The sequence below is a fragment of the Amphiprion ocellaris genome, chromosome 10 (assembly GCF_022539595.1).
Source record: "Amphiprion ocellaris isolate individual 3 ecotype Okinawa chromosome 10, ASM2253959v1, whole genome shotgun sequence".
In the NCBI taxonomy this organism is placed as follows: domain Eukaryota; kingdom Metazoa; phylum Chordata; class Actinopteri; family Pomacentridae; genus Amphiprion; species Amphiprion ocellaris.
The window spans coordinates 27,598,987-27,617,883 of NC_072775.1; the positions used below are offsets into that span (position 1 = coordinate 27,598,987).

At 36.5% G+C, this 18,897-nt stretch overlaps 2 protein-coding genes across 6 annotated transcripts in view; both read right to left on the reverse strand.

The window, feature by feature from the left end:
* The window catches only part of tesk2 (testis associated actin remodelling kinase 2), a 78,625-nt gene extending 73,136 nt beyond the window's left edge, over positions 1 to 5,489 (reverse strand). For 2 of the 5 annotated variants that reach the window (XM_055014247.1, XM_055014248.1), the window contains exon 1: positions 5,042 to 5,489. In XM_055014247.1, the coding sequence (XP_054870222.1) occupies positions 5,042 to 5,111 (70 nt within the window). In that variant the 5' untranslated portion in view covers positions 5,112 to 5,489. Of the gene's footprint in view, positions 1 to 945; positions 1,374 to 5,041 lie in introns of all 5 variants that reach the window. The other 3 variants (XM_055014246.1, XM_023286278.3, XM_023286280.3) reach the window with 3 other exon arrangements.
* A 4,853-nt stretch (positions 5,490 to 10,342) lies between these two features.
* LOC118471344 (uncharacterized) lies at positions 10,343 to 13,741 on the reverse strand. Its single transcript, XM_055014325.1, has 6 exons — positions 13,559 to 13,741; positions 13,328 to 13,464; positions 12,675 to 12,768; positions 11,782 to 11,959; positions 11,474 to 11,601; positions 10,343 to 11,082 (listed from the first exon to the last, which is right to left on the reverse strand). The coding sequence occupies exons 1-6, from the start codon at positions 13,739 to 13,741 to the stop codon at positions 10,768 to 10,770; spliced, it is 1,035 nt and encodes a 344-aa protein (XP_054870300.1). The 3' UTR covers positions 10,343 to 10,767.
* Between the last annotated feature and the right edge of the window lie 5,156 nt (positions 13,742 to 18,897).

The window sequence follows — 18,897 nt, forward strand, 5'->3', positions numbered from 1 at the left end:
TAAAAGCTAGGATCTGCAGTGCATCAGATCCAGGGTTTATTTTTTATTATCATTAAGTTACTTGAATTTAGATGCTGCACCTAAGCAAGCAATGAGTCACCTCAGACATTGATTACTGAACAGTTCTATTTTTGAAATTCCTTATCGAAATGTATTTATTTGCATTATTTATGTTTTATTATTGCTTTATATTTCACTTAACACAGCCATTGATTTTGTGACTATTGTTCTATCTTCCATGCCATTTAAAAATCTTAATAAATCCATGTTCAAAGCAGTTTATATCTGGATTATCGAGTAGTTTATATTTTTATCTTGTCTCATGAGGTAATAATCACGTTTTAAAATTATTACACAATAAATATTGAACTGAAACTTTTAAAAAATGACAACACAAATCAACATATTTGTTAGAAAAACCACAATTGCATATTTTCCCCAATTCATTCAGCCCCAGTCCAGATTGGAACTCAGTCCAACTTTGTGTGATATGCCTAATTCATTAGTAAAATATGCAAAATAATAATGTTTTGTCTGTATCACGGCTCTACACTGGTTTTACATCCATCCAATATCTATACACCACTTAATCCTCATTAGGGTCGCGGGGGGCTGGAGCCTATCCAGGCTGACTTAGGGCGAAGGCAGGGGATACACTGGAAAGGTCAGTCTATCGCAGGGCTACATATACAGGCAAACAATCACATTAGCATCCACACCTACAGACAATTTGGAGTTACCAATTACCTCAGCATGTTTGTGGACTGTGGGAAGAAGCCGGAGTACGCGGAGAACACCCACGCATACACAGGGAGAACATGCAAACTCCAATGCAGAAAGATCCCGGAAAGGCCGGGAAGTGAATCAAGGATCTTAACCAACAATACTTGGACTGCATAGGAACTCTGTATACTGTTATATGCGACAAATAAAACCCAGACTGACCTGTGAAGGAGGGCCCATTCCCATCTCGCTGACCCCTACCCCTCCGATACCATCTCTGTCCTCATTCAGTCCGCGTTCAGGTCGCATAGGAAACCCAGCGATAGATTTGCGTTTATTCCGATCCATGGTGACGTGAAAGATGGTGATACCAGTGAGGGTAATATGGGCCTTTTTCTGTAATGTACCCACATGACAAGAGGACTAGTTTGATTTAATGGTGCCGATGGTTTCACGGCAGCACAGCATCGACTCAGTTTGGGTACGTGGGTAAAATATGGTCCACACATAGACTTTTCAGTCCCCGGTCACAAATCCCGAATGGATCCAAAAGATTTTTAACTAATCCAGTTTTTGTTGTTTGTAACTGGGGCGTCCACTAAGTTAAGGGCTTCACATGTTTAACAGAGGTATGGTGATTCCTTGGAGACCTAGAGAAAGTGAAGAAAAAATTAAGGAACAGTAACAGTGGAGATTCTACTAAACACACCTACACATCACAAGAAAAGGGCCTATGCTATTCTTTCTTGAAAAGTTAAGGTGTTTAATAACAGCTCTGGATCGGGTCAGGCCTTGCAAGCCACTCTTGCTCAACAGGCTCAAATGTAATGGCTGTAATATATATAGGGGCCGGTTGTCCAATTATGGGAGATCAAATGTAATGCCAAGGAATAACTCAGGTCCTGGACGTTTTTGCCATACAAAACAAAGCCAACAGGGTACAAAGAGGAACAGGAAGGCATGCCTGTGGTTAAAAGTCTTTTTTTAAACTTGTAAACAATGTGGCTTCCATATCTTCTAAGAATACTTCTTGCCAGAAGGAGGTTTCTTTTTCTGATAAAACATGTTGAACCCGGCTATAAATCCTTATTCAAAATGCTCAGGCTATATTGAAAAACACATTCCAGAAAATCTCCTGTCAATTTTGCTTCCCCTTTGAAGACATTTGCAAAATACTTTGCATTAACTCTAATTTAGGCAATATCCCCTTAGGCCTTTATACATATTTGTTGAACAGGATAATCAATGAAGCAGTCTTTGATCAAGAACCTAAGAAATAACCTTTAACAGAGTAAACCCCTTAAATCCTCATGGCCAGCTGACCAACATGTAGTAAGGACAACTGCATCAATAATTAATCTATTAACTGTTTCGCAACTGAATTAGCAGATAATGTACCATATTATAGTATATACTGCACTACTACTACACTACCCCGTAATTCATTTTCCTTGTATTCCAACAGAGCAAATCAATGTGAAACATCCTACTTGCAAACAGAAGATTCTACAAACATAGGACATGATTTACAGTCCTCCAATTTGGTTGCTTGGGGCAACCAGGAAAACCCTCACTTCTCATTCCTGACTGTGTTGTTTATTGTTTATTTGCAAGCCTAAATAAGTTCTATTTGATGCATTTTCAACAGCGTCACTCTGTTATTCAACACAAAAAGAAAGAAATCCACACTGAAGGTGGATTTTTAGGGTCAACAAAGCCACCACTGTCATCTGATTTATGTTGATTAATGGTGAATGTATTGTTTGAATCATTCAGTGATCAGTAATCATTTATGGTCTCTTTGCAAAAAAACAAACAAAAAAAAAACATGCCTTGAGCTGAACTGACTGGCTGATTGATAAGCAAATGACTTTACATTAACTGGCAACTATTTTTTATGATTAAAGTATTTTCCAGTCTTTGTACTGTTATTCATACAAACATGATATCTTTGAGGTCTGGACTGCTGGAAGGATTTAACCTGACATCAGATGATGTCAAGAATCTGTGACAGGCATTTTTCACTAATCCCCATTGTTATCCACTTGAGCTATGTTAAAGGAGCTTACATGAGGCTACACTGGTGAGGAAATTTTTTACTTCAACTGCATGCTAGCTGTAATAACAGAAAGTAAACAAAGACTAACTATTCCTCTGCGGCTAAGCTATTCCTTTAAGTACTTGTGACCCACACTGAGCTCATACATATCATTGAAGAGGTTGTAGAGTTCACAATCATCACTTTAATACCACAGAGCATGTCATTATGTACTCTGAGATTTCTGTCCCCATAAGCAGTGGTGATGCATTGCAGTCATATTTGACAGCTGTATTTTTAAAAAACAACAACATGGTGAATGTGTCACTGTAGATTGAAAGGAAGAGTGCAAAGATTAAGACAGGTGCACATTTACAATGAAAATACCAAAGAGATTTACTTAACCAAAGCAAAAACACAAATGTCAATCCTCGGCAAAGATAAGATAATTATAAGATTAAACTCTATGAACAGCAAACCTGACACTAGCCTCTTAGAGAAGTTAGTGTAGACCTACTGGTTAACTTCTGAGATCATTCTCTGTCCCAGGCACATCCTTAAAAGGCTTTCCTTTTTTTCTTCCAGTGACACCTCATTTTCTTTCTTGTTGAAATGGTACGGCAGAAATAAAAGTGCCTGTGCCAAGAAAAATGCAGCCCACAAGTAAGCTTCTAATTTCAGTAGGGTTTCCGTCCAAGCACAAGAACACAGGCACGAGCTTCATGTATGCAGTATCTGAGTAGACAAGAATAGGTCAGCAAGGAGAATATAAATTCACTCTTGGTTCAACACAGCCAGCAGCAACAGAGAACTTCTGTGTTCACACACCCACATCAGTGGTTGAGGCAGCCCTTACTGACTAAACAAAAACTTGCTAATACCTCAAACATGCAAATGATACTAAAAAATCCTAAAATAGTGAGGCTAGTTAAAATCGAATATTCTTTCAAGAGGATTTTTCTAGGAAAAACAGATACTCACCACAAACATTAATTTAGACACATTCACATGATGTTACCATGAAACTACACATCATAAACAACTGATATACAAACAACTCAGTAATACTTAAAACAACCATAGCTGCATACCATTTAAAAAAATATAAAATCCAACTCCTCAGACTTGTAATTTTCAGTAACATGATAACCATTTTTGACACTGGAAATGATAAAACGAAAACAGGCAAGCCACCACTGTCCTTTACTATATTTGTTCCCAAACTATACCTTGTTGCCTACACATCCAAAGGGCATGCATTTAAAACACCACACTAAAGGAATTATGCATGGAAAAGGGTGGTTTTTTAAAAGGCGTATTTTTTTGTGGTCTGTAAATGTGGCCTGGTGCTACTTCAAAACCGATGGGGCATCAGCAGAGCAGCCTCAGGCCAAATGTTTTAACAGTAGTTTGGAGGCCTGAACACTACCCAGCTGTGTCCTGGTGGAATACAGACTAATGGAAAATGCCAGCAATAAATCAAAACTTAAGTGATTTTATAATGACAGGTTGCAGGGAGGGTTAGAGTGTCTTTGAAGAGCTACAGGTTATGTGAAGCTGACAATTTATAGGCCATTACCGTATAAATCAGAGAAGGTTGGTAAATTCCACCTCAACCATCACTTTGCTGGGTGATATACACACTAAGAAATGGCAACAGGTAGCAAAAGGGCTTCAATACTCTAAGACAAGTCGACAGAACATTAAAGATGGGTGGTTGAGAATGTGTGTGAAAGCTTCATGCGTGCACATTCAGTGCACATGCATCCTGAATGAAAACACCACCCTATTATCATTATTTTTAAACAAGTTCATGATTGTCTTTAGTGATAAGTTCAACAAGCCAAATATTTCTTAAAAAGCAATTTTCAGCATTAGATGGGGCTTTTTTTCTGTGAGCTACAGTTCCCAGCGCACTAAAAGAGCAATGCCAAGAATTTGTGCAAGGTCACATTTAACAAAAGTGAATAGCAACTTCTTATCTGACCACAATCTATTGTGTTTACCTGCCATGATATGTGAGCTGGTGCATACCTGTCATTCTTCAAGGGTTTAAAGTAATGAATTAGTCCATGGGGCAAGAAGCATGGAGGAGAAAAAAAAAGGATGCCATAGAAAGCAAATGTAGCATGAAGAGCTGCTTGATACAAGAAGTTATATTAAATAGAGCTGATGGATCCACATATCTCATTTGTTGAGAAATTGTTGTGGACGCCAGAGAAAATGTAAACAGGAGTCACTATGAGCGTTTACTCACTGATAAGAGTTGAGCAGACTCACCTGTTTTTATGTCATGTAGATGTTTGGAAGTATAGTCCAAGCTGGGTCCCATGCTTTTACCGGGTGGCATGAATTTTTTTTTTTTTTTTTTTTTTTTAAACGACGACCTAACACCGAAACCGCAAAGTTGATAGCGCAGCTAGCTGGCTGACTGGCGGACGGGCTAGTTTGTCAACAAAACTCTCGAGCTGAGCGAAGAGCTAACAGACATTAGCCTGTGAGCCTACGAACACACACACATATACAACAAGTTCCTCGTCGCGACGGTTCAAAAGTCCAAATTCTCAAAGGCGGAATTTTCAAAAAGTGAATTCAAAGTCGGCCTCTGTCGTTCTGGTTTCCACAAAAGAGCGAAGTACAGTGTATTTTTGTTGTATCGCACAGGCTAACATTTCCGACGGTTGTTGGTCTTTGACAGCTCCTTCGTCTCTTTGCTCTCATCAGTCACTCCCACTGGCCCCGCCCACCTCTGACCGACGGGCCTGGGAGCCAATGAGCATGCGCAGTCACTGTCACACGCTGTGTTTCAAACTGTGAGAATAAAATAAAATAATTTTTTAATAATATTTAAAAAAAAATAAATAAAATAACTACTAGACGCTCAAATGACACGAGAAAAAAAACAATAAATACTTCATATAAAAATACAATAATAATTCGAATTTAAATTTAGATAAGAAAAGTTGACCTATATTTTCCTTTCATTCATTCGCTGTAATTTTTTATTGTTTGCATTAACACTTTATGGTGCATTTTTTAATGTAGTACAGTTTTTTTTCATAGTATATTTTACATTTTATCGTGCATTTTGTATCTTAGTATATTTTCACCCAAGTGCAATTCATTCATGTAAGCATTCTTACCTCTTTAATTTATAGTTCTGTTTTCTTGGTTTTCTTACTGTGACTCTGCTGCTGCGATGTTGCAAATTTCCCCTTCTGGGACTAATAAAGGGTATTCTATTCTATTCTATTCTATTCTATTCTGTATGTTACTTTACTATTTCTGCTTTCTACTGGAACAGTAGAACTTCCCCTTGGGGATCAATAAAGTATTTCTATTCTATCCTGTATATATCTATAGATAATTAAAGAATAGAATAGAATAGAATAGAATAGAATAGAATAGAATAGAATAGAATAGAATAGAATAGCCACTTTATTGTCAACCAGAACATACACTAGCTGGTGCACATTATGACTGAAATTCTGATACAACAAGCTCGTCATCGGACTGATAAATACAATGCAGAGTCTCTACCCTAAACTCATTCTCTCCTTCACTGGTATCCTCTTCTGGCATATTCTCTTCCATCCTATTCTATACTGTCAAGACATCCACAATTATGGTGCTCAGTACTGTTTGTTTAATTATTTATTTATTGAATCTCTTTTTCTTTTGTGTTGGTTTTCTTTTTTTAATTTATTTTTTTTTCTTTCTGTTTTATTGATGGGCAGTTAGTAGTTGGGAATAGTACACCACCTTACAATCTTTAATTGCAATAGCACCGCCTGTTATTTTCTATCCCTGTTCATCCTGTTCGTCCTGTTTGTCCTGTCCAGTCTTTGTTTCCCCGACACATCACTGAGGTGTAGCACTGCCCTCCCTGGCTCATAATAGGGAATTCTAATAAAGAATATCTGCTTAGCTTTCAGGGAGGGCCGGTGATGGTCACACACATGCATTAAATAAAATATTTGGCTGCAAGACTAAAATATGCATCAATCTCATACAATGTTGACACCTCTTTTGTGGAGTTAAACAATGAGAACAAATGCAGACAAAAAAAAGATAAATACAAACCAAAAAAATTGAAATAAAAACAATTCCAATATATACATGTAAAAAAACTATATAAATACATATACACACACACACACACACACACACATATATATATGTATATGTATATGTATATATATATATATATATATATATATATATATATACATACATACATATATATATATATATATATAGAGAGAGAGAGAGATAGATAGATAGATAGATGATAGATAGATAGATAGATAGATAGATAGATAGATAGATAGATAGATAGATAGATAGATAGATAGATAGATAGATAGATAGATAGATAGATAGATGGATAGAAACGAATAGAGAAAGCAAATATTGCCCTTATGCTAAATTTGTGCTGAAGCTCAAGGTTATTTCTATATTTTCATTGTATTTGTGATACACAATTTGAAATAAATGTATATAAATACCTAAATAAGTACTCTCATCTTGAGAATGAGCATTTTCTGCAGTCTATTTTTGCGAATGCAACCCGCTTTTGTTAGATCCATCATATTTTATTGTGTTATGGCAAAGCTCTTCATCGTATATCATTCATAACGTGGATTTCTAATTAGTGACTAATGCTAGTGTTAGAAGGGCCCCACTGGTAAAGGCCAGAAAAAAACAAAAAGCTAAATTAGTAATTAATTTGTGATTTACCAAAAATTTGTGGTGGGATGCGGTTAAAAAATTCATCTAATTAATTACAGGTTTTGTAATTAATTCATCTTGATTAATCGCATTGTCAAATAGCAATATTTGAGTCAATAAGTAAAGTTTTTCAATTCAAGTAACTTTTGGTTGACCGTTGAATCAATGAATAGACATATACGTGTTTATAATTTTAATTTTAAATTGAAATTATTCAAATTAATACAATTTTAAAATGGGACATATAGACAAAAGTGATTTTGATGATATAAAGCCTGTATTTAGTTAGGTTTTTTCATTGTATGGCACATAATCATGGGTAGTTCAAGGACCTTTAAAAAGCTGAAAATCCATAGATTCATTGTGTTTTCATTGTTTCTGGGTCTGATTAATGGTGTAGTTTTGATGGTTCTTTTTTTTAGGAATATACATTTTTATTTATAAAAACAAACATTTTTTCATAAAAGTTCATAATTGAGTTATTAAAAGACAGACATTTTTGTGGTTTGTTATTAAAAAATATTTGTTCCATTTATATTTATCTGTGCATTTTTTCATCTTCTACATTCACAGATTACTGCAAACTCAAAGTGCAATTATAGCGATTATATTCAACATTTTAAGACGTTTCGTAAACTCAAGCACTTTCAGTGTCTTCAAAGTGGTCTGTTATGGGATGGCGACACTGCTTGCCGGTACCAAAAGACTGCTGAAGCTAATGTTAGCTCTGGAGCTAACAGCAACATGTTTTGCATTAAGGTGATACCGTCAGTTTTAAGTGCTGCGGTGATAAGTAAATGCTTTGCACAATTTGCACACAACCACGCTTTTATCCAAGCTACCATCGGGAAGTTTTTTAAAAGAAAACTTCCCGCCCAACAAGTTCAATGTGATCTTTCTTCACTGTCCACCAAAGTTTCTTGTGCGCTGACGTCGCTCCTGTGCATGTTCATCAGGGCTGCAAACAAATTTTAGGTGCATTACTGTCACCTACTGGGCTGGAGTGTTCAGCAGTGTTATCGGTGTGCCAGAAATAAGGGAACTGAGAGAGGTGCCATTAAATGCGTATTTTTAATGCATTATTTTTTCTGTGATTAATTAATCAAAATTTACGCGTTAAAGTCCCAGTCCTACAAAAAACGTTTAAAAAAATAGAATAAAATAGATTAGAAAGCATTAGGGCTGCAAATGACGATAATTCAAATTATCCATTAGTTTCTTGATAAAGAGATTATTAGTCAGATCAAAACTGTCAGAAAATAGTAAAAACTAACCGTCACAGGTGTGCAGAGGTGAAAGTGGAACATTTAAATTGCTTGTTTTATTCAACCAACAATGTGAAACTCAAAAAAAATCACTTTGAGAGCCTAAAATGAAAAAAAAATATCAGTTTTGCTTGGAAAATTGCTTATTAAAATTCTGATGATGACTTTTATATTGATTGACTAATAATTACGTGTTCTATAGCATTCATCATATGTATTTCCAAGTAATTCTGTGCTTTGAAATGTATTCAATTAAATCCTAATCACAGCTTGAGGCAACTCTTTTTCTTCAGAGCTGCCTATTTTTGCTAAGAAATGTACCTTCAGACAACACTGCTTCTGTTAGAGCCATTCCATTTTATTGTGTCATACCAAAAGCTCTTTAACATACAACAAACTAGGGAACTTAAAGGTACCTAAATATATTTTTATTAACCTATTATTTTCTTCTCAGCTGACTACTTTAAGACGCCACCACTGGTTAAAAGTACTGAGACTTCAATAACTGACTGAAATGTACCGAGATATTTTGACAATCTACTGGCCAATAAACAAGTTATGGGCATATGAATTAGTGAAGATTTTACAATTAATGGCAAACTACAGCAAACATAGATTAAAAGAGTCTGATTTAATATGATTTTTTTTGACAAGGGCGGCTGATACAACCCTGACGTATGCAGTCTAGTGGAAATACAACATCATCTAGTGGACAAGCGCAGACAGCACTGCTACACATGTATCCTGCTTAAACAACAGCAGCATATTACCACACACCACTGCTCTTGGTTTCATTCAACATGTGTCACACCTGTGTTTGCCTTGGGTGAAGTTTTGTGATAGCTTTGTTAGGAAATGCGAGTGTGAAATAAATGTCACTGTAGGATCATGACCCTCATTAATGTCTCAGCCACTCCTTCAGTACATCCTGATGCTATCAGAGCAGCAAACAGGATCTGAACATTCGGACATCCTATGACAAATAACAATGTGACTGAGTGAGGTCAGGCCACGCTTTACATGTAATTAAGTTCAGTTTACACTACACAGCAAAAATCACAGTGTATATTGTACTCTATAGGTGTACATTTAACACCAATTTCGGTGCATATATAGGTCCAAGATTTCGGTGTTGACTGAACACCGTCAAAAGAGTAAAATATATACTCCAAATATAGAGTTACATTTGAACACTTAAAGATTACATATGTAATCTGAAATTTGTACCTTCTGACTCCGTTTCAATGTTTTCCAACACCCTGCAGTGTAAACCTAGACCCCTTACTGAGTAAAAAATGTACTCCCAAGTCAGTGTCTTAGTACCACTTTACAGAGCTGATTATTTAACATCTGGGGAGTGAAAATATACTCCCTAATTAGTACTTTTTGACGCTGTTTCGGTGCTTTTAAAGAGGTAATTATTTAACACTTGGGGAGTGAAAATGTACTCTTTGAAAGCACTGAAACAGTGTCACAAATTCTTAGTAAAACACTTCATGTAACACACAACAATCACATTGTCCAGTCTTTTACACTTCAAGAATGAACAGTCTACACATCATATTGTTGAAAACAATATGTTTTATTTACATGTGATTTTAACAGTAATAATATAACCTGTTTGTTATTTAAATGCTGATATGTAATGAACCAACCCATCCCTGCTTGCTGCTTATCAGTCGGTTAACAAGGCAGATAACAGACATTTAAAGCAATTAGCAGGTCAGCCATAAAGAATTCGAATCATCATAAGATATAAAGTGCCTTCGTTTCATTTTTTTTTTCAGCTCTGAAGATAATCCTTCTTTTCTGAATTCAAAATAAACTGACCCCATATTGGACATGAAAGCAAAAATATTTCAAAAGTCAACAGTCCAAAAATCCTATTACAACAAAAATATAATGTGGATTACCATACAAAAGAACCATCAGAGTAATGAAACTAATGGGCAACTTTTGAATGGTGACAAAAATGGATTTGCAAACAAAGCATTTATACATCAGAATTCTTCAGTTGAGGAGCTTAGCTCTAAGGTCCTTGACTCTAGGAGGTTCGTGAGAAAGACCTACATCAATGTTGTATATGCTGGTCTGCACAAATGTGTACATGCTGCTTAAAGCCTGACTATAAGAGATGCCAAACACATAATGTGTTTTGAAAAGTTCATCAAAGGCTGACAGGGAAGACTTGGCCTTGCAGGGAAGGAGCTCACCATCCAATGTGATGTAGTACTCATGGATGCTTCTTCTTGTCGTCCCAACTGCTAGGATGTAGGGCTGCCTCCGCTGCTCTGTACCAGAGTGCTCCTGAAGGCTGCGACATGACTGTAAGATAACAATAGACAAAATGATAACTACACTATACATAACATTTTGATAGATAAGTCAGACTTTAAAGAAACCTGACCTTTGATGGCCTTTTTCCCATGCCAGACTTGTTCAGCATTTCATAATGCAATCCATTTTTTTCTAGCATGGTCACACAAAGAAAATATGACATCAGACAGGTCATCAATGTTGTCTACCTATGTAGACCTTAAGTAATTTCAGGTATTTCCTTGCCAAAATGTACTCTGTTTAGTATTTATGTGACAGTCTACCTCAATCTGATCTGATAATCTGAGATGGAATGGAATGGCCAAAATTATTGTTTTTCAAGTAGGAGGTACACTATTGCCAAATGGATGGGTGAAAATGGAAATCAGAACACACTGACCTTTTGAAACCTGACTACATGGTCCACAGCTTCCCGGATACTGATCTTCACAGCTCCCTTCTTTCCACTTGGTGGTGGTGGCAAGAGGAAGACCAGCAGTAGCAGTGAAGCCATGTCACTATCCCAACCTTAGAAGGGGGTAAAAAAAAAACCTGCTTTCACCATGATCTACACCTTGAAACATAAATATTCAAATCTAAAAACTATAAAAACATTATTTGTCTAAACAACCATTTCTGATGGTTGATAGATTAATCAACTTTTCAAAAGGTAGCCAGATACACACCAGGTTAATATAAATAATTTACCTGGGACCTCGCCATCCTCATCAGGGTTCTCCTCAGCAGACTGGATGAAGTAGTCAAGCAGGGGTGTCTTGCTGAGGTTTTTGGCTTGCTGTATGACTTTGGACTTGAGTGTTCCCCATTTCTCGAGGAGTTTTGATGCAGTCTCAGCTCCAAATAACAGGTCAAAGTCTTGCAACACCTAAAAGGGAGGAGCAAGTATAGTTGTATTAATGATGGCGTTAGTGATAGTACCATTTTCATCTTTGCACATTTCTTCTTGACAGGTAACGCATTGTAAACATAATAAATGAGCTTACCAAGCCTTTTGTGTCAAGGAACCTTGGGAACACTGTAAGCACTGTGCTGCTTTGCTCAGGATCGTGGATCAATTTTTGTCTGTGATGGAAGGTTTCTCTCATTTTCATGAAGATATGTTCTTCATCTGTGCTGTGCTTCAGTAGCGATATGGCCTCACAACACTGGTCTCCCTCCAACTGCTGCTCTTTATTCACCTCTCTCTCCAACTCCGGCCCACTTCTGTTTGAGGTGTGAGAGCTCCTTCTCCTACCTTCACAGTTACTGCCACTTCTGAGTTCTCGTTGTGTGTTTTTAAGCTTCCAGGCAATGTAGCCCTCATTGCTGTTTGCATCAAAAAAGTGTTCCTACACATAATATCGAGAGAGTTGGAAATGCTTAAAGAACAGTCTTCACAAACAAAATATTGATAACTTTTATCGCAATCTTGCATTAGCTATTACTATCAAAAGTGTTAATTCTCCCCAAGTTACTTGCACACCTAGAAATACTGATAAAATAAAGCCCGTGTATATTACTTTTGAGAAACAACAAAAGTTGTGATTGCAATAACCATAAGTGCTGGGAAACATTAACCTTATTTTGAAATATATACTCACATAGCCTTTTTTGGAGTAGGGATCTTTTAGAGAGGGGAACAATGTTACTATCCCCAGTGCGCACTGTGTTCTTTTGTCCATAGGTGGAGCACGCCTGTGGGGGTTAATGACACCATGTATAAAAAACCAATGCAAAGAAAATCCTAAAAAAGATGTGCTTCATAAACTGTATTAGCAGTATTACCAATACTACCTATTCAGTTTGGCATCCATCTGTATTATTGTCTTGTGATTTCTTGAAATCTTGAGAGCAATCCTTTCTTTCTGTTAAGAAGTAGCTTTCTCCTTTAGTGAAGATACCCGCCCTCTATAATAGCCTTTCGGCAAGATTAGACCTCAGTACCACCAAAAGTGGCACACTATTTGGAGGGGCCAAATTGTTTGTAGATGCCATAAGAATAGGCTAAAGTACAGCTATAACTAAACATTAGTAGTGTCCTAGTGCTTACTGCTTCTTGTGTTTTTATCATTATCTCAATAAAACCAGCTGACTCCAAGGTGATTCCAGACCACAGCTCATTGGCCATTGCCATTTACTGATCATCACTTGCTGTGTGACTGCAATCACCTGACTATTATGACAATGATGCCTGAGATTAAATACTATGAATGCACTCTTCACTAAATCATGAACCATGAAACATTTCACTTACCCATACTTTTCCACCAGATGAGCAACAACAATGTTGATGAGGTCACGACGTGTTCGGTCTTTCATCTCTCCTCTCACTGCATATTCTTTAAGTATCTTCTCACCTCCAGGCTTTTGTTCCAGAACTCTTTTGACAAACTTGGTAAGAGGAAAAACAAAAGAGTAAGACCAACAAACAAAATATTCATGCCAAAAATATACAGTATTTATGACATAAGGAGAAATGTTTCACCTCTCTGGCTTGTGATGAACTATCATCAATATGCTGACTTTTTGGGGACATAAGAAAGGTGTCATCAATGCGTTGTCTTTTTGGCGACATCAGAGAAGCATCACTGTCTGATGAGCGTGATGATAGTGACAAGGTGTCTGTGCACGAGGACAGGACGGAAGTATCTGAAAAGGGGGAACACATAACTTTCTAAAAAAGAAAAAAATTTCCCTGCCATTTCATTCAACAATCCACAAGCTCAAGAGCTGAGGTAGTATGGGGGGACTGGTCCCTGGAAACTTTGTCAGTTTTTCTTTGCCAGTTATTGACTACATATCAATTTTGGTGGCTGATGTGTGCCATGTTTTAAGCAGTATTTTTTTTTTGTAAGTAGTTGTGTCAGCATTGCTATTGGTCAATCCACTTAATTATTACTCAGATGGGCTATGAAAGATTGGTAATCCAACTAGACACTAGTGAAAACCTAATATTTTGTGTGATAGACAACTGTAGCTCTGTAATGTACAAAGGAATTGTACAGTTATTTACCCATTACAGAGTGAACATCAAAAATAGTCCACAGGATGTCTGATTTTTCCTCCAAGATATCGCTGAAGACCTCTTCGTCAACTTCTGTTCCAGTGTCATCCACCACATATGTCTGTCTCAGTGCGTATGCCGAACTTCTCTTTAGCTTTGAATACAAAAAAAATTAAATGAAACCTGGAATATGCTATAATGTTAAACTTGCCATCATAGACACAGAGGTTGTTATGCTTAAAATGCCACAAAGCGGGAAAACAATAAGCTCAACAATAAGCAAATTTTCTATCTTAATGGTCGAAGCTACTATATAGCAGCACAGTGCCACTAAGAGAACCTAAACTGCAAAAAGGACAGCCATTTGCATCAGGAAGAGAAATTCTGACTCCCGAGCAGACCACAACCACAACATTCCAACTTCATGACTGGATTCATTTAATATCAAAGATAATGACAAAGGACACTAACACCTAAAAACACATATCAAGCAACTTTAATTTTCTTATGATCTTACTGACACAACCTATCTAAGGTATAGGCTACCAGTAATTTTTGGAACTTAATAGGATAGTTTATGAGAAGATAATGGCCTGTCTCTGAAAGTAGTCTACCTCCATAAGGCTTAATGCTCTCTTGTGTTGAGGTAATCAACAGCCTGAACATTATGACACAGCTTCTATATGCCTGTTAAGTAATTACTGTAAAATAGTTACTGAATCTGTAGATTAAATTACTTTAAAATCAATGGCAACAGTGTCATTCATAAAGATAGGTGTCTATTATAGGCCCTTTCAATTTGCTAGCCTGCTGTCACTTGGCAGTGACTATTCAGTGAAGTTCATTTGGATTTGCATAAACACGTCTGAGATAAATCGATAGATTCATGGTTCAAAAAACTAATTCTGCTGACACTACTTTTAAATTTTTTTTATTATTATTATTACTATGCAAATTAGTATTTCGAAACATAGACTTGAAGTTGTTCCTTAGAAAAGTCCCACCTGCACATTTCCCAAATTTTTGTATCAACAGCATTAACGCTACTGTGATAATATCAAGCGAACACATGTAAAAATGGTTCTAAGAGCAAAACAATTCATGTGACAGAGCAAAGTGATGTGGTGCATATGGTTACATGAAGAAGCAACGTAAACATTACCCTCCTGAAGAAAGGCTGGATGTGAGACTCCATTTAGCTTGATATATTTCTTCTTTCCACGGTACTGCACTTTGAAAAGCATCGCTGTAGTTCTCTGACGTTACTGCAACACAAACGTGTTGTTAGTACACATGCAGGACCAAACACGGAGCAAAGCCGTTCTACCGACTGACCGCGAATATCAAGATTTCAGGCGGGAGTCGGGAGTTACGAGCGTAACGTAAATTGTTTATAGCATGAAGCTAACGTTGCCCTCAAATTAGAATAGCACGCAGAGCGACAGCTACCTATGGCTAGTTAAGACATGAATGGTGTATTTTTCAGTGTACAATATGTCACCAGGCTAACGTTACCAATACAATTAGCAAAGCACGTTAGCTAAACTTCAATCTAAACTGAAGCCTGAGGCACCGCCTTCGTTTTCTTACCAACATTAGCTTTTGTAGTTTACGACAAAGTTCTATATTCTGCATTATTCACTTGTACATTTCTTACCTGAATCCTTTGCAGTTGATGAAACTTGCTGAAGAGCCTTCGACATGTGTGGTGTTCAGCATAACCTGAACCTGACCGCGGTTTTTCGATGAGTCTTTCTAAAAGTATGTATTCAACCAATGGGAAGGCGAGGCCGATCTGATGACGAATCGAAACCTAAACTCTGATGAGAACGGGGCAGACTCAATGGTCACATAGACTCTCTGGGAGTTCATCGACCCAAAATGAACACTGATCCAACTCCACACTGACACTACACTAAAGTCAACACCAGTGAGAGGTTCTGGTAGAACCTGGCAAGTGTGCTCTCTTTCCAATGGACTCCGAGGTGTAAAATATTGTACTCTGGTCATCAAAACTCTGAGTTTTTAACACTTCAGTTTTTGCTGTGTACTAATTATATACTAGAGTGATAATCAGTTAGTGTTTTTTATTCATAAATGCTCAAATTACTCATAATTACGCTAAGCCATAATGACCAATTTGCTAACAATTAAAAATATTCAAAGAAACTCTATTTCTTATGGCTTTAAAGGTCCATTGATTTGACAGAAAGAGGCTTTATACTTTAGAATTTTCCTTCAAGGACCCATTATTATAAAATTTGACAACTACTCCATGGCCTTACTTCCAAATTGGTCCCAAAAGTTTCATATTCACTTGTTGCTTTTCAGAACTACATTTTTATTACTAGTATTACAATGTTTGGAGGGACCCAACAGTAAGGCAATAAAATCAACACACAGCAGCCAAATTAGTGATTAGTTTGCAATAAAAAAAAATGTTTTAAACAAACAAAAGAAACCTGTAATAGATTACTAAATTAAGGCTGCAAATAACAGTTGTTTCAAATATCAGTTCATTTGGATACTTTTTTAAATTGCTAAAACAGTCTTTGTTTTGTCAAAAAAATTTTAATTGTTTTTACAATTCAATAGTTCAAACCTCAAATATAATCTTTTTACTTTTATATGTGATAATGAACAGCAAATCATAATATGTAAGAGGCAAAAATAAAAGACTGATTGGCATTTTTGTTTGAAAAATTATTATTATAACCATGTCGAATTAGTTGACTAATTGTATAGCACTGACATATGCATTTATAAGTAATTCTGTGCTTTGAGCTGCTTAAGTACATAAATTAGCAAACAATCACTCTCTTTTTCTTCAAAGTAGTCTATTCTTGCTAGGAAATACAGCCTCAAACAACACTGCCACTGTTAGAACCATCCCATTTTACTGTGTCATACCTAAGCTCTTTGATGTACAACAGAGAACCTAAAGGCATTTATACATATTTCTATTATAATCTTATTTTCTTTCTCAGCTGACTATTTTAAGATATAAACACTGGTTAAAAGTACTAAAACTTTTGTGAATGGCTAAAATGCAGTGAGATATTTTAGAGAACGTACTGGCCAATAAATAAGTTACAGGCATGTGTTTTATTCATTTCATTAATATGTAGATCTTTGCATAAAAACGAGTAATTAAGTCATTGCTGATTATTTTTCTGGTTAATCGCTTAATGCTTAAGCTTTACATTAGATTACTGCAATGGCCCTTTAAAACCTCAACACATTCCATGAAGAACTTCCAAAATCAGTTAAATAACATCACCATCATTATTTAGTGCTGAAAATCATTCGGTTTGATTGATGCCATCCAACATCACACAGGTTCAACAACATTTTTCATTTTTCAAGTCATTCATGATTTTTGAATCATGAATGATTCAAAAATGACACGTTTCCTCGTTCCCTCTTCAGATGCGAACATTTTCCTTGACCAACAACAAAGGCGGAAAATTTCTCCATGAGCACTGTTTGTTACTAACTGTAGGATTTTAAATTCAGATAAAGAACTGAATCACACTAGACATTAACAGTCATTGCACGGTGACCTCAATTTTGTTCGTCATATCGCTTTAGGGAGAAAGACATATGTTTGGTCACATACAAATTTCACTAGTATCAGCTGACAGTTGCAAAAACTCTTCTTTGATAAAGGAAAGGATGTATCCAAACAGTTCTTCAGATCTGTTGAGTCAGTGTTGCATCATTACATTATACCAACGGGTTAAAACTTTAAGGCTCAGTGTGCTGTCCTCACAGCACGTGCTGCACTGCTAGACAGTCAGTGAACCATCAAAGATACTCCACACACAAGGCTTTCTTTTCTTGGGTGTATGAAGACATCTTGTGAAAACTGTAACATACAAATATGCAATCAACATCTCTTCTAAGCGGTATGCTAATACAACAGCTAACTAATACACGTCGCTAACATCGGCAGCTGATAATGAAAACACGACGGAGTTTACAAACCTTTCTGAAGAACCTCGTGGCCTCTATATAAATTCTTTGTAAACTTGATACTTTTGATTTCTCTAGGTTCAAACGTTTAGCCACTGGAACGTATACATGCAGTCTTTCCAACGCTGTTTCTGCCATACCACCAGTCTGTCTTCCGCCAAACCATCGACGCTTGTCTATATGCGAGATGAACATTCGCTCTAAATAATCAAGACGATCTTTTATGAAGAAGTGTTTCACTCCAATAACTTTTTAACCATTGCCCTTTAACAGTTTTTAACCTGAAATCAACTTATTTACACACCATGAACTTATTTGTAACCTTTTAACTGTTATGAAATTAATGTCTTCAAAGGCATGACAGTAAAGTTTCCTACTCAGAAGAGTCATTCATGTACTCCAACAACACTTTTAGAAACTAATTTATTGTGCAATAATGACAAACACGATGTTTTCAGACGTGAGGATGTGCAGGATGCTGCATGTTCTGGATGAGCAACAGTAGCTGAAAATTTCTCCCAATCTCTAAGTGTTACACACGAAGACAAAGGCATGGACGTTTGTGTAACAGGATGACTTTATTCTGTAAACACAGAAAGGACAGCTTTTCAAGCAATGGCTTCTCTGTAATGATTCCTTCTACACAGTTTCCGCTTGAATTGAGCTGTTTTTCTGTCTTTACACTGTCTAGACGAATATTTTAGTAATTATACAGCTGTTTGTACAGTCACTGTTACATATTTTATACAAAAAAAGGAAAACATATCCTTACATATCCACATCCCTGAGAATAACAATGAACTTGGCTTATACAAATACATCACCAGGCATATACTTGTTATTTA